This window comes from Aythya marila, assembly GCF_965140915.1.
Source record: "Aythya marila genome assembly, chromosome: 1".
In the NCBI taxonomy this organism is placed as follows: Eukaryota; Metazoa; Chordata; class Aves; order Anseriformes; family Anatidae; genus Aythya; species Aythya marila.
Window position 1 is genome coordinate 15,444,800 of NC_139042.1, and position 22,370 is coordinate 15,467,169.

Sequence of the window (22,370 nt, forward strand, 5' to 3'; positions counted from 1 at the left end):
AACAGGAAGGCATCTAGAAGTGACTCTGCTAATGACACCATTCAAAGAAAAGATGCAGAACTGAAGCACCCTCATCAGGCATCAGGGAATCCATATGAGCTTTCACCGTAAAGATTAAAGGCATTACGAAACCAAGCCTTGTTGGTCCACTGCTCACAAAACAACTTAGTGTCACTCAGAAAGGCATTTTAATAGCTTAGAAATCAAAAACCTAATTTATTTGTCCTATTAGCTTTCAACCACTAACGTTGCTGGCACAGCAGTATAATGTTAAACTGTAGACAAGAGTGCAAGTTCTGCATTGCAGAAAGGACTGGAAAACAAAGAAAATGACTAGGAACATCTTCCTATTAGAAAGGGTCAGTTTGTCAATATGTAAGATGATCATTTTCTATAAATATACCAAGAAGTCAATTCCAAGGGGAGAAAATCACCCAGGCTAGAGGACAGAGTTTATCTGGGAACAAACAGACATAAACTTGGCACAGGCAGACCATGGTCGGAATTATAACAAGGTTGCTAAGCAGCTTTAGTACAGCCAGTAGGACCAGAAGCAGTACAGAATATATTATTTTTAAGATGCAGCTCACTTGACCTGTGTATGGGGACTTGGACGGAGGCAGCCCTTCCAAGTGCAATGTGCAAGCTAAGAAAAGAACAGAGGTGAGGTGCCAGCACATATTCTACAGCAAATAAAATCTGTGAATTTTAGCAAAGGATTTTGTATGAACTGTGAATTATGCTAGGAATACCGCCTATCAGAAAGATGGCTACAGCTATGTTAACAGAGAAAGATTCTGGCCTCAGGAAAAATGTTGCTTTACGAGAACACAGCATACAACAAAAAGGTGTGATAAGTGAAAGACCAACTGTGGGTAGCATGAGGCACTACCTACCCCTACTGAAGTCTAGAAAGGAGCCACATGGGGAAATGAAAGACAGAAATTGATAGGCTTATGAATAAGGACAATTATTTAGCTGAAGAATGAATGAGGAGAAGGAAAGACAATCAAGCTGACAAGACTCCAGTCAAGTAGGCAACAAAACCCTTGGAAATGGATGACAGCTTAGAGAGAACATACTGTTGAGAAATGTTAAGAACACTGACTACAGTGATCTGCTCACAGCATTAAACACCCATTTACATTTGCTGCTGTTCCTAAGCCACAGTTCTCAGCACTTTTCAAGATCAAGTTAAGTAAGGAGAACAAGAAAGCCATCTAACATTTGTGAACCTAATGAAGACATTGAGGGAAAAGATACATAGATGCAAGAAGAGAAATGAAGACTTCAGCTTTATTTTATTTTATTTTATTTTATTTTATTTTATTTTATTTTATTTTATTTTATTTTATTTTATTTTATTTTATTTTATTTTATTTTATTTTATTTTATTTTAATTATTTTATTTTATTTTTAATTATTATTGTTATTATTACATGCTTTCAAGGTGCAGACTAAAATTAAGAAACAAAGTGCTATCATTATCTTCAGTTCCTTTATTCTGAAGAAGCCTTACCCACAGTGGAATGGTATTCAAACCAGAAGATTGAGGCTGAGACCTCTAGCTTAGATTATATTGAAGTGCTACTTTTCAGTGGATCAATAGATGATAATCAGAGCAGAGGACAAATGGTCACTACTTGTCCAAATCATTATCTCCAACATACTCTACACATCTGCCTTTGCTTTGTTGTTTAATATAAACTCAGTAAGAGCCAAGAAGAAATTCTTCAGCCAGTTGGTTTATATGTCCTGGTAAGAACTGCTGGAACAGACCAAATCAGTTGTTCTGATCAGTCTACTATTCTTTTTTCATGATAATACTTGTGCCAAGCCACAGAGGATGGCTTAAAACAGCAAAATGTATGAGATTTTTCTAATACCAGATAACAAAATAAAAATTATTATTATTGTTTTTATTAATTCTACTTGGATTCATAGCCTTAGAAAAATGCAGCTGATTTAATGATAGTTTCTATTCAATTTCATTCAGGGACAAGTTCTGCACAACAGTAGCAAGGTCATTCATTATCTTCTAGGGCATATGGTCAAATCCAGGAGTGTCTTAGTATTGCTCAAAACTTATTAAACCATTTGTCTCACATTAGATGCAATCAAATATCCTTCAGAAATATTCTGCATCAGACCTTCTATCATTGTGATTTGCATGAGTGAATTTATTGTGCAAATAAATCCTTAAAAGACCTCCACAGAAACACTGTTTTTCAGATAAATTGTGTTCAATAATCTATTCCCAAAGAGGGCCAAAAAAAAAAAAAATCCATCTCAGCTTTTCTGTGCAATGTTATTTATACATCATCTCACTTCTGCATATCTATTTGCTAGCTTTTTCATGTTTTTTTTTGTTTGTTTGTTTGTTTGTTTGTTTTGTTTGTTTGTTTGTTTGTTTTTTGGAATAGCTTGTATATTCAAATAAAAGATATCTCACAGGTGTAAGACAAAGCAACAAGACAAAGCTTCTATTGGACACATCTGTATTTCCTTACATTTGGATTTTTGGTGGTATCTGATCCTAAAGCTTTCCAAGCTAACTTTGACGAGACAACTGATTTATAATTATACAATTTAAACTATGATGTCTCTGTGTGGACAAAAGTACAACCTCGTAAATATGTTATTAACCCCAACAGTTGGAAGGAAAAAACGTCAAGGGCTAAATAAGAATTGGTTGGCATCTTTCCTTGGAAAAGAATGAAATAGAGCATGACAACCCACAACGTTCTATTTTGTTGTAAATATGCTACACATGAACCAGACACAGCATCTGGATGTCCAGAAAAATAAAAAGTTTCTGGTCGCAAGCGTTCTGGATTCAGAGCTGTTGCACAATACTGAACAAACCTTAGATTCTCATGGTGTCCCTACAGAGATATAAATCCTAGTCTGATTTCCAAAATGTGATTTATCTCTCTCCTTCTCCCATGCTGCCTGTAGCCTACGATAGGTGTTAATGTGTATTCTACCTTAAGATGGGGATTGCACATTAACTGCCTTTACTTGCAAAGTTTAGATATACACACCATATCTCCATTCTTAGTGGCACGTAATCTCTCTGGACTCCTCCTCTCCTTAATTTCTCTTGACTACTACAATTTTCAAGAATATGCTTCTTCTTATGACTCTTCCTTTCTTCCTTTGTGGGTTTAAATTCTGCTCTCTGAAATACTTATAACTCTCTGAGAAATAAAAACATTACTGGATGGGGATTTCTGAAAGCTCTCAATTCTCTATTCCCATTGAAGTTGCTGATAGCTTTACCATGCACTCTACTGGGATGAGTGCTGAGACCAGATTTCATGTTGTAGTGCTTCCATAAATGTATGTCTAGGTGTACACAAAATCTATTTTATTTAATACTTAAGCACTCAGTAACATCTCTGCTTTGAATTTGCTCTGTGCTTATATTCCCATTTGTGAGGTGTCCTAATAACTACTGAACTTGTTGGCTAAACTGAGGATAAAAGCCTCAAAGGTATTACATTTCTGTTACTTTTCTGAGGACAGGCAGGAAAAAAGAGAAAAGAGACTCTATTAATGCCTCTCCAGGAAAAGGGAAGCTGCATAAGCTTTATTCTTACTGGTCAGTAGGCAAATCAGAGGGGGAAGGTTACTGTATGCTTTAAGACTGTGAAAAGTTTCAAACACAGCTCACATTTCACAGCACAGCCTACCAATGAGGTACAAAGCCCAAAGAGATCAGGTTGCATTACTTCTGCCGTTCAAAGAATTACATTTTATTTGAACTCAATATATTAAATAAAGTTTAAGCCTTAACACAATAAGATTTAGCCATTTTATATATGAACTTAGGTTTATTTTAAACAAGGAAATACATTTTAAAACAAATACTAAATATGTGTGGGATTACTCATTTTTTCCTTGCTTTTAGAGCTGTCAGTCAAGAAGGAGAAATGGCATCTTATATCATGTGAGTGGTAGAAAGCTCTCAAATACCTCACATTCTACAGTTCAAGGTGCTGGAACACACATGGAAGTCAATGACCACACGTGCTACAGCTGCACATCCTCAGAATTGTCTTTTGTCCTTCTGAACTTATATCACCCACCTCTCCCATGAGGGCTTTACCTGTGTTATGACTTCTTTCCATGTCTTTACCTAAGCTGCTATCTAACCTCTTGTTTTCTACGTCCCCTGGGAAATGATGAACAAAGACTATAATGAACAGGGTTTTTATTTCGGTGCTTAACAAGTCTCTTCTTTTTTGCATTAAGCCAAGAATAACTGCTGCCCAGAGATTGTGTTTTTGAAAGTTTTTTAAGCATCTGAAAAAAACAAAACAATACAAAACAAAAAACAACGAGAGGGCCTGGTTCTGACCACCTCCTCCTCTGCATGCTTTTAGTACCTCATTCTGTGAAGAAACCCTGAGCTGTTACCAGCTGAGTTGTTGCAGGTCCAGGGAAGAAATCAGCAGGCACAGGTTTGTGAGTCAGTGTTTTGTTCCCACTGGGTTTGGTGGTTTGGTCAGGATGAGGGAAGGAGGCAAGAGAGGGAAATGAGGAAGAAGCTTCAGTCAAGCAGCATGAAACAAACACAACTGTAAAGATTTAGGAAGTAAAGGGCTCAGAAAAGTGTAGATTCATGTTTGCATTTTTGTGTTCATACAACTAGCCCATAATAAGAGTTATGTTCATAGGGATTCTGCTAGAAGACTAATGAAGTTCTTGACATTTTGGGAGTCAGCATTCCCTTCCCCCCTCCCCCCTCCTCCCCACACACACATATTTCCCCTAGTACTTACAACTCTGCAGCAATCTCTGGCTTGACTTTCACAGCTGTACCTTCAACCAAGCATCACTGAGAGATGTTTCCTTGCAAGCAGTGATTTCACCTCCTGCCAGAAACCTCTGACAAATTCATCCTCCATGAGTCAGAGCCTAATGCCATTACGAGGTCTAACCCAGCTGGCAGTGGCGATAAATACTAATCTCAGTTGGCCTCTGTACACATAAAAAATTGCTAACATGAGATCTTGTGCAAATATGTATTTTCTAAGTCTATTTAATAAATGCCCGTGATCTTGAAAAAAAAGGAAGGAAAATCTAATCTTAAACCTGCCCTTATTCCAACAGCAGTGCCAGCCCTCCACATTTTATCACAAAAGCAGTGGTAGTGAAGGTACTCCTTGAAGCTCACACTCACAGAGTGATGTATTGATATCAATTGCTCGTCAGAAATAACCAGTATAATGCCATTGTTCATCACTCTGAAGAAATCTTTAATCTTATCCTAAAGATGCAACTTTTTGAAAAGATCAAGAATACCTCACATTTCTTAGAGTGTGATAAGGACAGGCATATTTTCGGGTACTTCTCTGAGCTTGCTGTGACCTAGTTGCCTAGACTTGCTCTGCACTGTGTGATGAAAGAACATGCATGCAGAAGGTAATTCATCCAGCCTGAAGATGGACATCTAAGCCCAACAGGATGAATGGCTCTCTGCAGGAGCTTTTCTCACCCCCTCAATTACAAGGGAAGCTTAACAAGACACCCAGTTTTTCAGACAACCTAAGTTTGGTAAGATTAACTTTCTTCTCTGTCAGTTATATTTCTGCTTCATTGAAGCACACAGTAAGGCAGCATGAATCTAAATGTAAATGTGTAAAAATCCCTTAAACACAAGGCCAACACACACATACACACACACATTTTTGTAAAGTCCTGCAGCCAGAACTTCAGATAAACTGACTGACCGACTGCACTACATGTTTTCTGGTCTACTGTGGGGTTGGAAAAATGGACTGATTCACATCTCAGGTTTCAGCTGGGATTTGAAGCTACTAGTAGGAGACCTAGCTTCGTATCTTTAATTTTAATCTGAGTTTTCCTTTTTACTTTTTAGGCTTGCTTGTTTTAAAAGAATGTTTAAAGATACAGACGTTAAGGAAATATGTCTGCAATTAAATTTAACTTAGCACAAGATATGGTAATTATTTCAGCTCCCTAAGAAGATGAACTATGTCTCATCTAATAATATTTATAGCTACTTTGTCTCACTATATATTTGTTGTGCATTCTGAATTTCATGATTTTTAAGATGTCAGAGAACATACTTTTAATAATGAAAGTGATTGTTTTGACTGTAATTTGCATCAAACTGTATTTGGATAGAAATCAGGATTCAATTAAAATGTGCAAATCCCAGCATTTTAAATAGCTCTTAGTTATATAAAATTACCTTGATTGTGCTGAAAGTGTCAGAAAAAGTACCGTAACATGTTTTGCATTCAAGTCTGATTTAGTAAATAAAGGAAATACAGCCTATTAATGAACTCCCACTACTATTCACATAACAGTGGCCATATTTCCAAAATGATTTATGGGCTCCAATATAAAATGAATTGAAAGTTAACATCTTTTTGAAAGCATCTGTACAGGTAATGTCCCTATTTGTATTATGAGTGTTTTTCTCTGCAATGCTGACTTTGTACACTTAAAAATCTTACAGTCAGTAATTCTTGGTTTTCATTTATGAACTGAATGAGAAAATGAGCTTTTCTGTTGCTGTTTGTCTGTTTTGTTGTTGTTGTTGTTGTTGTTGTGTTTTTTTTTAACCTCAAACTTACAAAGACAAAAAATAATAATAAAAATAAAATAAAATAATAATAATAATAATAATAATAATAATAATTCTATACTTTCCAGGGAAATTGAAACCAAGAATAACAAAAGCAAAATTTCTGTTTAGCAGCAATTTAAGCCTCAGATTTTTTAAAAATGCTAACACCAGAATTCAATCCATAGTAAATATAGGAAATACAGATAGTTAATGAAGTATATCCTACTGTGACATGGCTGCAAAACTTAAGCTAGCCCAAAAAGATAAACATAGTTTTTCAACCCCATACATAATTAAGGAAACAGCAGTATTTCAAGTAGTAGAATTTTTAGTAATCCAATACCACATATTATAACTTTCAGTGTATTACAGTTTGCTCACTTCTTCAAATAAGCTGTCATGATTTTAAATGTATTTCTTTCCCAAACTAGAAAGCATGCATTTTTGATTAACAATGTTTTTATCACATGATTGAACTCTACATTTAAGGAAAAACTCCCTCAAAAACTAATCATAAAGAGAAATTTGCAGATGTTATAAAATTTGTACAGAATAGTCTCCAGAGCATTGCAGGCCCACCAGCATTCATTTTCAGTGTAATAGATGTAAACAATACAAAAAGCAAATAGACCTTCACAATGCTATTAATTTTATCAAGATCATATGACATCAATTCTTCAAAACAATGCAGGTTTAAAAAGCTTTTCATTGAAATATAAAACATGATTATGGCTGAGAACAACACATTTATTACTGCAGTATAAAAGTTTTATATCTAGACAGCTCCAAAACTCTAGAAGCAGAGAAGTGTGACCTGCTTTTCTGTGTCTATCAGAACTATAAAAAGTCTTGCACAGAGTTTGTACAGAAGGATGTAGGCCTGTAAATAAACAAACAAAAAAGTAGCATTTGGGCACTGGAATTTGGAGTTAGGTATCCAGAGATGAGTATCTGCTTATTACCCGTGCCTATTAGGAGTGGATAGTGGAACTAAATGAATATGTGATGCTTTGCACTTTAAGAGAAATTCTAACTATAGTGACATAGGAACATTTTCACTAGCTGATGATGTCATTTAGTCCATAACAGCTTTATTTTTTCTTTTCAAAACAGAAATCAATAGAAAAAAAAAATAATTCTGAGGTTATTCTTTCAGGAAGAGCTCAAGGAGTAAGAGACAAATCTTACAGCGTACAAGTTGTATATTATATTTAGAATGCTCTGTGGAAACACAGAGTATTTGCACTAGAACCAAGTAATTCTGCAAGGTATTTTAGTGCCTTTCTGTAGATAAACTGCTACACACACATACAGGCGAGGAAACACCATTCATTCTCTCAGAAAAACGGGATGGGGGAGAAGGTGACAAAATACAGTAAGATCCCAAAACTAAATCCTTGAAAGTCTGGGACACCAGAAATCTCTTTGAAGAAGCCCTATGTCTTCCACTTAACACCCCTATCACAGGCAACATGGATGGTAGGCCAAACCATGCTTGTGGCAGAGAATTTCTCCAAGACAGGACAACTGAGGCTGTCCGAGGTGTATTCATTATGTTTTAGTTTGGAGGCTGCCAGAATAATCCCAGGGAGAGGCAGTCACCACCAGAGGGTAATGCATCTCATAGAAGAATAACTCATAATTTACATGCTTAAAATTAGATGGTATCAGCAGCTGCCTCAGTGGTGATTGAATGATCCTGATGGATTTTTGAGACACAATACTAGAAACTGTTTTCTCTCAAGATTCCTCAACCATATGTTTCTTTGCATACAGAAAGGTCTCCAGCTACCAGACATAGAGAAAAGCAAACATAAAGACACCGCTTCTCATGTTTTCTCTAATATTCCTTTCTCCTCTGCCAACCACAAAGGAAAAAAGCCATAATTGTTTTATACATGGTTTAACCAGTTCTGTTCCTTCTCTTCATTACTATATGTCAAATAGGAATCATTAGCAGATGAATCTAGAAATACCTGTTAATATTGGAAGCATGGACCTCCCTCAAACTGCAATGCCATTAACAGTTTCATTACAGTTAGATTCCTCTCAGCAAAGATCTCTAAAAATTGTCAGATTACAGCAATGATTCAGTGTAATGCTCAAATCAGATGCTAATTAAGCTATCCGAATACCTGAACTTTTGCAACAGAAAAGCTATAAAACAGATTAGCATTTTATTTACTAGTCATTAGTGGAAGATGAACAGCAGCTGAAATCATACTATGTTAATAAGGTCATAATTACAATAAAATACTTTTGTACAAATTGAGCACAATCACACAATATTTAGAATTACATTATTCTAGGTCTTGGAAGTAAGGTGATGACAGGTGATGATCTACACCCAGTGTCAATCGTCCGTGGGAGGTGCAAATGATACACAAGGACATGAAATGACACAAATGATGTGTCTCACATGAGTCTCATGTGGGCTGACTCTCCCACACTACTCAGTGAGGAATACAGAGACCAAACGTACATCTGTTTGTTCTAACAAAAGGTGCAGTACTCCTTGGAGGAGCTGCAGAAAGTCAAATGTGTTGATGTATTAGACTGTTTGCTGACACAGGGCTAAGCTGTGACTCAGTTCTTCAGGCAGAGGGGAGGAGGAGGCAGGAGGAATGCCATCCAGCACAGGCTGGAACAAGGGGATGCCCTTCCATGTCCGTCAGCAAGACATGGATGAGGTAGTACAATAATGGGTAGAGAGTACCCTTAACATACTACCCCATTTCTTCTTTAACAAGGCTGCAATCAATTGTACTTCTCACCTAACGTGACTTTTAATTTCATTTTCAAAATGAGATTAACGGTACTTGTCTTGTCATTCTAAGCACTGTTTTTAGTCTTGGCAAGAACTGAAATGAAAATGTCTCTGTTGCTAAGGGTTTTGTTTTGTTTTGTGGTTTTATTTTTTATTTTTTCCCCTTTTATTCTGGTTGCTTTCCTTTGCATTATTATAAGGGCAAATATTCAGCCAAAGATTTGCGAGGGCTATGCTTTGTTTTCAATATGGTAAATCTGGTGATTGGACAGGTAACAGAAAACTTCAGCTTCCAGAATTGAGGAAATTCTCTTTTTCTGGGCTTCAGATGTCAGCTCTGAAAAATAAAAAATTACCAACTTCTTAACAGAAATGGTACATGTACAGGAAAAAAAATGGGCACTCCAAGTGATATCATTGAGCAATCATTGCTGTTGAGAACCCCTTACTAGTAACCATGAGAAGCAAGCCCAGCATACCTCAGCTGTGGCTTTATAAGAAAGCTCTGCAGCTTTCTTATAACAGATGAGCTCAGTCTCTAGTGAGAGCTCCTCAGTTGTCTTCTGCACAGCTTTTTCAGCAGGCTCACTCACACCTTTTGGAAACCCATGCAAGATGCTGATTCATCGGTAAGATGTTCAGCCCAAGTCATTGTACAGAACAGCTGGGATTCGCATGCTCAGGTCTTCTATTTTACCTTGAAGTTTTAACAAGTTTTAAACTGGCAAGACCATCAAACTCAAAAGAAATCAAAAGAAAAGAGTGATAATACCATGGAGTTCATGCTGGTTCTTCTCGTAAGTACAAGGTTGCATTTTAGCCAAAATAAAAGTAAAATAAAAACTGTTCACCCTGGAAAAAAGAAGGCACGGGGGCGATCTGTGGTGGTTTCTCCCTGATGGGCAGCTAAACTCCACCACAACTATTCTCTCACTCCCCATCATCAAATCAATAGTGGGAGAAAATATGATGAAAAAGAGCTCAAGAGTCAAGATAAAGTCAGGGAGATGGCTCACAAATTTACTGTCACGGGAGAAACTGACTCATCACAAGAAGATTAATGTAATTTATTGCCTACTGCTAACAGACTAGAGAAGTGAGAAATAAAAGTGAACCAAAAACACCTTCCCCCCATCCATCCTTTTCTACCTCCTCCCCCCAAGTAGCACAGGAGGAAGGGGAATGGGGGCTGTGATCAGTCTCTGGCGCTTCATCTCCACTGCTCCCTCATGGTCCCTCTCTGCCCCTGCTCCCCCTGGGGTCCCTCCCATGGGATGCCATCCTTCCTGAACTGAGCCTGCAGGGGCTGCCCACAGGCTGCAACTCTTCAGGAACTGATCCCACATGCCTCCATACCACGGGGTCCATCCCCCAGGAGCCAACTGCTCCAGCATGGGTCCCCCACGGGTGGGCAGCAGCTCCCCCCAGACACCCTGCTCCTGCATGGGCTCCTCTCCATGGGCTGCAGCCTCCTCCAGGCCACATCCACCTGCAACACCGGAGGCTCCTCCGCCCATGGGGGCGCTGCAGCATGGAGATCTGCTCCATGTGGGACCCATGGGCTGCAAGGGGACAGCCTGCTCCACCAGGGGCCTCTCCACGGACCGCAGGGGATCTTGTGCTGCCTTGTGCATGGAGCACCTCCTGCCCTCCTGCTGCACTCCCCTTGGGGGCTGCAGGGCTGCTTCTCTCTCAGCTCTCACCCCTCTCTCCCAGCTGCTGTAGTGCAGCAGATTTCCCCTTCCTTCAATCTTCTCTCCCAGAGGCCCACCCAGCATCACTCATGGCTTGGCTCTGGCCAGCAGCAAGTCCCTTTTGGAGCCTGCTGGAGCTGGCTTTGATCTGACATGGGGCAACTGCTGGGCTGTGCTCACAGAGTCCACCCTTGCAACCCCTCACTATCAAAACTTTGCCATGGTAATCCAATACAGAATATTATCGGGGGGGATTTGAATGCAGGGTACTAAGAGAATGGAGCCAGGTTCTGCTTGGTGGTGCCCAGAGCCAGGACAGGAGGCAGTGGGCATGAACAGGCACACAGGAGGCTCCCTCTGAGCACCAGGCACTTCTGTGGTGTGTGGTTGGGGGAGCCCTGGCACAGGCTGTCCAGAGAGGCTGTGGGGTCTTCTCCTTGGGGATGTTCAAAAACTTCTCGGACATGGTCCTCGGCAGCCTGTTTTGGGTGTCCCTGCTTAAGCAGGGGTTGGACCAGATGGCCCCCAGAGGTCCCTTTAACCATTCTCTGATTCTGTTATTCTGGAAAGGATATTGATTTAGAACAAATTAGCACAGGAAATGGTTCTCTCCTGCCCATGTGAACAGAAGAGAAACAGAAGACCCATTAGGTTACCACGATGGCTGTCGTCTTTAGAGAGAAACAAGGCAGCTCTGGGTATTTGTTTTCAGGTTTGGGCAATCATGTTGAAGGCCTCTTTGAAAATGAAGTGCCAGAAATACACTGTCAAAACTCCAGTGACATGTACTTAAATTTGTAATTACTTCATTGCAAAAGCATATATGGAAAAATATTCTGTCTCTCTTCTGATAAGAGAAATAGGAGACACTTTTTTACTCAGTCAATATTTTGACTAATGGCTTGCCTAAGGTAAGTTGAAAAGCAATCTACCTGACAAGACTTGACTTTAAGTCCTGCAAGAGTTGGTGATAGCACAGAAAATAACAGTAGCATAAGGAAACAGCACTGCTGTAGGCTGTGGAGACAAATCCTTAGACAGGATCCTTGCACAAAAAATAAAAGGCAGCACCTGCAAGCCTTAAAAATACCCTGCATGTATTGATAAGAAAAGCTTTTAAAATCAATTTTCAAAATTAATTAATTAAACCAACATATCAAATCATTGTTATTTCTTTTTGATGGCTCTCCTCTGTTTCCTTATGTACTAGATAAAACCAAACCCAAGGAACATGCAAAGAAACAAAAAAGCAGAATTGCAGCTTTCCTGCAGCTTTTCTGTTTTGGATTTTGTTCGGAGGGCAGAGTGCCATTTTTTTTTTTTTTTCCTGCTCCATGCCAGTTACTTTCAGGCATGCAAGTGAAACCAAGATATTTTGGTTTTATGCATGTCATAACATGGTTGTTTTGCATGGTTCACCATTCTCCAAAATGGCTACCCATGGATTCTCACTCAATACATCTCTCAGCTCTGAGACTGGTTGCAACTCTGAGGATAAAAGTGGACAGGAGACAGGATAGACACAAGACATGTGGACATCACTCGAGGGTGCTGCAAGGTGGGGTTGCCACAAGGCTTCCCTGCAGCACCCAGTTCTCAGAGGTACCATGCAAGACATTTTGAATACAATGAACAGAAAATGTCAAAGAATTGTTTTTGGAGGTTCGTAGGTTTCCAAGTGCTACTTATGTAAAGGAGATCACACATACAATAGGAGCAAGCAGATAGCTACTACATGATGTGTCAATTTTACCTCTTGCTTAGGAGAAGGAAACTTTGGCTCCCACTTTCCAGGATCTAATGAATGATGGGAACTGGTGAGAAATGCATATCATGTCATAAAGCTCTACAGCGTGACAAGTGCTAATTACAAACAAAACCAAAAGCAACCCTTTGCAGGCAAGAACTGTTCTCTGCCATTCCAAGGATGGAAGGAACACACCCTTCCATCAACCTTATTACCATACTGTGCACTACCAGATCAACTGTGACACATGCAGGCACAGGGATCTAGGGATCCCAGGTCACAGTTTATGGGCAGGAATGAGGCAAACCCACATCTCCTGTGCTGACCTCAGCATAAAGATGACTCAGTGTTCCTTATGAGCAACCCAAGACAGAAATGTGAACGTGACTTAGAGCAGCAAGGGAACACGCATACAGTCTGATCTAGGAGAGAAACCAGAGTACAGTAACGCTGGGACTTTCTGTTGATTTCAAAGAAGCAAATTCTCCATAGGCTTCTGTGATGAGGTTTTAAACTCTTTTACTGACATCTTGATGTGTTAGTGAAATTATTCCTATCAGTGCTTATCCCCTGCTGAGGCATCGTGATTAAGAAGCCGTGTTTGTCCATTTCCACAAAGAATATAACGGCATTATTACCATCTACTTGCCATTTTCATGCAACACTGCTGTCACTCATTTGCTGAAGCGAAGTATTTATCTTTCAAGCAAATTCCTGGTTGAAAAATTAAGGCCACAAGGGTACATGAACAGTTTCCAAATTCCACAGTACATCTGGTAATCAACATTCTGTGTACCTATTTTTATTCCTTCTCTCTAACTAGTCTGGCTTGCTGCTTCATTCTCAATCCACTTTTATTGTGAGTCACATCAGATTAGAAACATGTTCAACTATGAGAAAAATCTTCTGCAACTGATCCAAGAAAAAACAATAACAAAAACCCACGCATATTACACTTTGGGCTTTTTTAAACTTAAAAAAAAAAAAAAAAAAAAAAAACAATGCAAGAGACTGTGAAATACTGACATCTTTCCTTAAAGTCTTATTTAGAAATGTACTGCAGATCAAGTCTCTTGTAGGATATCCTGTGCATGACACATAAGATTGTCAGTACAGGAGGAAAAACAGCAAACCACCAGGACACATTTGCTACGCAATCTGTAATTACATCAGTTGCTTCTTCATCTCTATGAGTGAAAATTTCATTTATTTTTTTTCCAGTGTGTGGACACTAATTAAATATCTTAACTGTCGGTATTGTAAAATTTACCTACACAACGAGAAGCTCTTTGTTGAATTCCTGAGCCTCTTCCTTTATCCTGCTTTAACTCATGTAAAGTGTGAGCCAGACCCTGCTGCAGTAAGAGCTGATGGAAGTTCTGTCATTGATTTCAGCGCAACGAAGGTCAAGTCTGCTATTTTTCAACTTCTTCATGGACCTGGTGTTTTAATAAATATTTTTATAGAGTTTAACAACACCAACTCCCAATGCACAGCAGGGCTAAAATACATTGGCAGGAAGTTTGCACAGAAGGTAAAAGTGTGTCCTCCTGCACCATCCCCAAATACACAGAGCTCTGACTGCCAAAGCAGAAATAAGGGATGTTGGCCTTCACAGCATGGGACACAGATCAAAAAGGAAGCATGAAACTGAAGATTACTCAAGTACAATAGGAAGCTTGAGATCATGTAGGATTTATTCACTACCAAAAATATTAGAGCCAAACCCATGCTCCCAAAAGAGAATCTATCCAGTTTGACACTGTACACAGGACGCTTCCTTAGCTTTGTAAACAGGAGATTGATTTGAAATAAGCTGCCAAGTAACCTAACCCACTCCAGTCTTTTAGCCAAGAGATCCTCACCAGAAGCAATGATATAAGTGGACTCCTTTATTCAAAATGTGGTATAATGTAATCAACCTCTTAAATATAATATAATCAGCAGCTTTGGGGAGGCAATCCTTGGATACAACTTGAATCAACAAACTAGGAGTACTGCTAAATTTTCCTGCATTAGCAGACAAATTCTTACTGCAGAAAAAATCTTACTACAGAGAATGCCAACAGAGAATGTTCACGGTATCTCTTAGGACCCATTTAGTTTATTTTAAGTGGCAAATCTCTGCAGGTCCACAAAGCCAGCACAGGCAGAAGCAAACTACTCAAGGGCTGAGAACATGCTATGAACATTGAAAGTTAACTCAAGGTTTCTTATCTGGGAAGGCAAAATCGTATATTGCTATACAAGTAACAGAGGACAAGGGCAAGAGGAAGGGATGCGGCTGGGCCCAGAGCTGTGGAAGAACCAGATTTCATGCTCCTGCTGCTGCTGTGCATGGGAGAACAGGTGAGAGTGCAGAAAAGTGAGAGGGGGATGGAAGAGATGGGGAAAGCAGCTGCTGCTTCTGGGTGAGGATGTATTCCACTAATCCCCATTTCTCTGTCAGCAGCAGTAGGTGCCATTACAGACTCACAGAACCGCTGAGGCTGTAGGGACCTGTTGAGGTCATCATTATTGCTCTGGAGGCAATAAGGACCTGGGCATTTTGAGGCCTTTTGGACTCTGGTATCTCAGGCAGCTACTTTGCTTGTGTTCAAAGACAGTCCTGTAATATATTTTATTTGATGTTAAAGGGATCATCCTATAATTTGCTGCAGATATGTTTTAATATAAGGAAGACTATCAGTATGAAAACATTGGAGCATAAAACATTCAGATTTGTACCACACCTTTTGTAAACGTACTATTATTAGAGTTATAAAATGAAAGCCATTCCACGTCCTTCTAATTTTGCATTCCTAAAGGGGCTTCTTGTTGTAAAAATAATACATATTTTGTAGATCTGTTCTTTTTATGTAATATTTATATCTTGTCTAAGGAAGGAGTGCCAGAAATGTAATGAAGTGAATATGTATATTATTTTGTTGAAAGAATTTCTGTCTTCAATCATCTCTTTCCCTATAAATTCCTTTTTACTTAATAAAAAGTTTAACAGCATGTAAAGAACTTCAGAACTTCTACTTGCAACCTGGACAGCTGTCAAACACCTTTAAGTTTCAACTCATATTCCATGAATTATATGGCTAATGACAGCACATAAAGAGGATCTTAACTACAGGGAATGGTTTGGCTCAAATATCTGTCTAACAATTCATTGTTCAACAGAATTTTTAAAAGTTACATTAAAACTGGATTTTTTTTTGTTTTGTTAGTATTCTAAAACAAAAAAAAATGTTTTCTGGGTTCTTTCCTTAAGTTTCTAATGTTAATTTAGTAACCAATAATATTGCATGCTTATTCTGATTTCCCTGTTCCTGTGTCCTCTGACTTATGTATTATATACATGCATATGTGCTATACTGTACAATATTCAAAAGACACAACATATATTATGTGTATGCATATGCATAACACACCTATAATACGTAAGCATTATATTTATATATATTGTTATTTTAAAAGAATATTTGACAGATACTGCAAATACAAGAGCAAATGCTTGTACTCCTTCTTCATCATAAGACACAGTTAGTTTAACTGGACACAGTCACACTTCCATATAAACTATCCAAGCTTCGTTACCATAGAATCCCGCAGGATGTAGCCCCGTGTCTTTAATGGAATTATATGGATCTTCTGTTTAAGCACATGACAAATGTTACTGCACTAATGATTCCCCATGAGTTTCCTACTTATGCCTATTCCTAGGTGCTTTATAAAACATATCTCTGTGGGATCACAGTTAAAAAAACAACATTATTTTGCAATTTACAGCAATGTTCCCTTTCTAATAACCAAAGTACTACAATTATCAAGTTTTCTCTGCAAGGCCTTTAATAATTAGCTGTTCTAATTAAGTCCCATACAAATAAATGTATCAAAAAGAAACAAGAACTACTGGGAGACTGGCTGGAGTGTTTATAAGTAAAGCAACTTCCACTGTGTGATATACATCTGCTCAATAGAACGTGTTTTGAAGCACCTTTAGAGACCTCCTTAATGCTTGCCACTGAGTCAGGGTTGCAATTCTCATGTAATATCCTTTGTTACTTCAGTCCAAACAGTTAATTATACAGATAAGAAACATCATCAAAGTCAAACAATCACAGACTAAATTGCATTACTAAAGGTAAATTACTAAATTATTTTTTTTTTATCTGATGAAGCCTAAAATTTATTTTAATTATTTTGCAGTTGACACAATTTTATGTTACCACAGTCATTTAAAAAAGAATCACAAAAAAAAAAAACAAAACAAACAAACAAAAAAACAAACGTATACAATATTTTATATATTCTATACTATAGAAGAACTCCATAAATGCATTCCAAGGTTCCTATACCAGTAGTGATACAACAGCCATTCTTACGTGGTATGAAAAAAGATTCAGTCCTGTCTTCTCCCAAGAGCAGATGGTTAATGCTCATCTCTTGAGAAAACAGACCAAATTATCAAATACTTTTCTGTGTGCTTATGCATAGACCAACACAGGAAAGCGGAGGGTAGAATTAATGGTACACATCATCTTGGACAGCCAAAAGCTGTTGCTATTTCTTCAGAATGTTGAAGTACAATTCTTCTTTGTATTTCTTTGGTGTGCAAGCAAACTAAGGCTTGGGAGCTCCTAATTTTTTGGATTCAAAATGAGAAACACATGACCCCAGAAACATATCTCAAGTTGTCTGATGTCACATTCTCTAAGCCACCTCAGGAGACACCAATTCCATGGCTTCTGGGTGTTACATACTGAAACAATCTGCCACTATGCTATGTTCTTTGCTATGTCTATGCTTTTTATTTAAACTTTGGATTTTGAAGTTTAAAATATGCATAGTGATGCTTAGTCTGAGTACACAGATTAGGGATAGATTGAGCATTCATACAGATGTTTGTTCATAACAGATAACAACAAATAACTGATGTTTCAGTTAGACAGCATACAGTAAATATTATTTAGCACTTTTCATCTCCACTTTTCATCTACAAGAAAACATAAACAACAAAAATGCCCAATTTCTTGTCATTAGGCAGCACTACCTGAATAATGCAAATAGGGAAACTGAGGCAAATGGAATCATCTCAAAGCCTTTTGTGTGGAATTCTGATGATTTTCAAAATGCTTAACAGATAATGGCATTAATAAAGACTTTAAATAAATACCATTACGTGTGCTATAAATGTTTCTGGCATCTGTAGGACACTTTAAATTATTGATTAGTGCTACACCGGACAGAGCTGAATCATCAACGCCTGTCCTTGCACGATGACAAGAGGATGTCTTGTAAGCAATTTATTTATACTCTTAATATCTTCAGCAGGAAGTACAGTCTGGTTAGGTTTTGCAATCATTAAATAGGAGTGATTTTATATGCATTGCCCTTCATCTACAGACTTCTTCCTAGAGCAATCTCAGCCTTAAGTGAGTGCAATTACAAATAGGCCAACCTCTTTCAGCCTAAAAGAAGAAAGACAATCTGGAATCTTGCACACTAAAAAAGGTTTATTTTGGCCAGAAAGAAGACCAAGGATCCATATTAAAGCTCTGTGTATTCAGTTATCCCTAGTTTATCCTGCTTGGAGGTAACAGAAAACTGGAATCCAAAGGATTGTTTTCTTTTTTAATAAAATGTGCAGGTGGTCTTGGACTTGCCAAGATATAATATTTTTTTTTAAAGAGATGAACAGATCTGGCTTCCTCTTCAGTATCTCTCTTAATTCCACAACATAATAATCATGATCATCAACCCAGGACATAATATTAAATTAGTTTTTATCCCTGCTGTGCATTTTGAGACTGTTGGAACATATTACCCCCAGTGTATTGTGTGCTCTTAGATCCTATTCCATATTGTCAGATCTTCAAATATTTACAATGCAAAAAATATTGTCTGTCTCACTCAGCAATGCAACCCACATGTCTTTAATGCAATTCCATATCAGCACTTCAGATCAAAACAAGACTCTAAAAATTATAAAAGACAGAAATACTTTTAGTGGCATACAGCCAAGTACGGTCTAAACACTTTGCTTGTGAGCTTGTCACATGCATGCAATATTTGGAATACAGCTCATAACCTTTGGCTGCACAAATATAGAACTTCAGTCAACAAACTCAAGCAACAGTTTGATTCGCTTGAGTAAAATCAGGCCTATCGGCAACTGACCTGCTTTAGATGTTGTAAGAAGATGCCCAGCTCCACTGGCCACATGAGAACATGCTGTTCTTTGCAGAGAAAAATCAAGATTCCCAAGTGCCAGGAGAGAGCAAGGCAGTATTGCAGTGGGTTGGAGGTCTGCATGTGGTCTTTCTAAAATTGTGTTACCTTCTCATTACATGGATCACATCCATTAAAGGGCTACAGAGATGTCTGACCTCTGCATGGGTTCATTTTACTACATCCATACACAGCAGGCCTGACTATCATACAGCACACTGAAGGTCCATCAAAAATAACGTACAGTTTCATATATGTATCTCCCATTTTCAAATGGCCCACTGCCAGCCCACCTGAAACCCAGCAAGTTTAGTCATTACAAGGTGTCAAAGTCTGATTTAAAGGTACAAAGTTTAATCACAAAGTTAAATATCACATCTAGGAAAAGAGCAATTCTCATGGTAGCCCCAAGAAGTTACTTCACTAAAAGAAGTTTTCCTCTTTGGAGTAGAACACCCATCACACTGCCAATAACTTGAAAACTTTATTCATATTGTGGGTTACAGATTTCTCTATTGACTCTACAGAGAAGATCAGAGTAACCCACATTTTAAGTTTTAAGTAAATTGCTGTAGTTTTCCATCAGAAAGCTTGTTTGGAGTTTGACTTGGAAGGAAGATTGCTTCATTTAGTTCAGAGACAGTTTCAGCTCTTCTGAGACATTTAAGATGGCAGGCTAACAAGTCATGAATCTTGATAAAATACACAACAGTTTTAAATGATGAAACAGAAATAACGGATGTAGGCTTTTATTGCAAACACATACATTTTGTATTAGATTAAATTTGATTTCCAAACCAAAGTAACTGCAATTTTGTCTTGTTTCCAGATTTGCTATCTCAATTGTAGACAAAAAGTCTCTTCACCTTTCCTATGCCTTCATGCACTGACAAGGGAAGGTATACAAAAGATTACTAAGTTCAACGTGACTCCAAAGCCGAATCAAAAACATCTCCCTAGATCAACTGTATACCCATTACAGGAACTGTATACACACTGAAAAATAAACACTGGCAAATGCAGAGTACAATCTTGGAAATGTCTCAAGTGAGTGGGTTTTTAAAAAGGGTTTATAAAAGATATAAATTCTGGCAACTGTAAAACATTAACTTGAAGACCAAATGTAACTCTGTTACTCTTCAGGAGAACATCTTGCATTTCCCTCTGCAAGGTATGGGGCAACAGGCAAGATCAGGTCCTCTCACATGAAGCTGGTACACAAAAGGGTCACCAGACCAGAGGCTCACCCCCCTTCCCCAACCCAAAGCCTTGGTTTTCTTTAGCCTTCATCATGAGCAAGTGTTTTCTAAAGGTAAACTCCAGTTGTGTTACTTCTGTGCAGCCTCTGCAGTCATCCACCACGAAGCCACGGCTTGGCAGCACCTTCGCTGTCCAGGCTGAGGCCATCCTCCACCAGCAGCCTGCAGCAGGCAACGTGCCATTGTTTGAAGACTGAGACCACTGCTCCTACCACACAGGCAGTGTCTCAAAGTCCCCATTCACCCTTCTTGGTGTTCACCACCAGTGGACATCCCACCTCTGCCAACTGCGTGGCTGGCACAAGAAAAGGAACCCATCCTCACTGGGCACTGCCTGACAGACCCCAGAAAGCAGCCAGCCATGGTTCAAGACCCTGCAGCCTCAGCTGCCTTCGGCCAAGCTCAAAGCAGGCCACCAGCAGACAGCTCTTTGGCCGAGCCCCATGAGAGGAGCCCAAAGTAGTGGCCAAGCTCCTGCTGAGCTCCCCTCAGGCAATGGCAGTGTCCCACCCTGGGGCTCGTTGGGGCACATGGGGGACACAACGTTCCTCAGAGGGACACGGGGCTCCTCAGAGTGACACCGTCTCCTCAGAGGGACGCGGGGAACACAGGAGACTACCCCTCCGCCCTGACGAGCTGGGACCCTCGTAGACCCGTGCACTCTGCGCCGTGTGGAGGGGACGTGGTGGTTGCCGCCGGCTCCCTGCAAATCTCCTCGGAGTTGCCCGAGAAGTTTGGGAGAGCCCGGAGGAGCCGTTATTGGGCAGAGCTGCAGCCTCCCTCCCGCCCCCTGGCCGCACGCTCCCGGGACGAGCCCCGCAAGAACCCCGGGGACGGGACACCCCGACCCACGACCGACCCCCGGGGGAAGGGGGCGGTAGCCCTCGGGACGCCGCCTGCGAACCGAGCCCTTCGGGGAATAAAGAAGGCAGAAGGACGCTTACCATCTCGCCTGATGTTGGAGGACCGCAAGGCTTTTATAGATCCGCTCTGGGCAGGGGCGGTGGTGCCCTGACGGCTGCAAAAGTTCGCACAGACGACGGCGTAGAGGAGGAGGAGGATGAGCAGTTGCATTGGGATCCGCTGGGCACGGGACCGCGGCTCTGCAAAGAAACCTGGCGCTTGCCTCTCGCAATTTATCTGTCCCCCACCCCCTGCACTTTATGGTTGTTGCTGTCGCGGGTTGCTGGAGGTGCAAAAATAAAATAAAATAAAATAAAATGAAATAAAAAATTAAAACGGAGCCCGAAATCGCAGCCGGAGCTCCCGAGTTACTCTCCCAGCTGCTCCTAAAACTTCCTGCGCTCTCAACTTTTTTTTGCTGCTTTTCTGGGGCCGTCCCGAGGCAGCAAGGTGAGGTAGAGATCCCCCGGCGGGGACCCGCCGCCCCCTCCCGGGCCGCAGGCGGGGGCTGCCGCAGCCGCGCTCCCCTGCGGCCGGAGCCTCGCAGCGCCCCTGCTCGGCTCGGCTCCGCTCGGCTCGGCTCGGCCCGGCCCGGCTGCAGCCGCCGCTGGGGTCGGGGGCGGCCCGGGGGTGTGGGGAAGGCGGCCCGGGGGTTGGGAGGGAAGGGAGGCGGGCGGGAGCCGTGCCCGGGCCCTCCCCGCGCTCCCGGCCCGGGGAGAAGGGGTGAGGGGAGGGATGGTGAGAGGGGGCCGGCCCCCTCCGGAGCGCCCCCCGTCCCCCATCTCGGGTTGGGCAAGGGTGGCTCGAAGTACCCCAGCTGCTGCAGGAAGCTCGGGGGCGCAGCCAGCGAGAACACGAAGAGAAACCGCACGTGGCCCTGGGAGAGAAATGCATGGGCTCTCCTCCCATGCCAAGCACCACCACCGTAAATGTCCAAAGCATTTCATAAATGGTTAATTGCAGCTAATTAATTCTCCTCGTTAAATTGGGTCTGCTATTAAAAGCTTGCATTAGCGCCTGGAAGAGTTAAGGTCTGAGCAGAAGGTATGTGAGCAGATTGTGATCAGATTGCTTTTTTAATACTCTTTTCCTTTCCATTAGCTACAATGAAAATAATCAAGCCAAGTGAAGGCAGAGAAAAAACAGTCAGGTTTTAACTGTTCTCTAATAAATCCTT

At 40.3% G+C, this 22,370-nt stretch overlaps 1 protein-coding gene across 6 annotated transcripts in view; it reads right to left on the reverse strand.

Moving 5' to 3' along the window:
* PDGFD (platelet derived growth factor D) overlaps positions 1–21,819 on the reverse strand; it is a 144,128-nt gene extending 122,309 nt beyond the window's left edge. For 2 of the 6 annotated variants that reach the window (XM_082782235.1, XM_082782232.1), the window contains exon 1: positions 21,235–21,819. In XM_082782235.1, coding sequence (XP_082638361.1) covers positions 21,235–21,364 — 130 coding nt within the window. In that variant the 5' untranslated portion in view covers positions 21,365–21,819. The remainder of the gene's footprint in view (positions 1–21,234) is intronic. The other 4 variants (XM_082782234.1, XM_082782231.1, XM_082782236.1 and 1 more) reach the window with 2 other exon arrangements.
* Between the last annotated feature and the right edge of the window lie 551 nt (positions 21,820–22,370).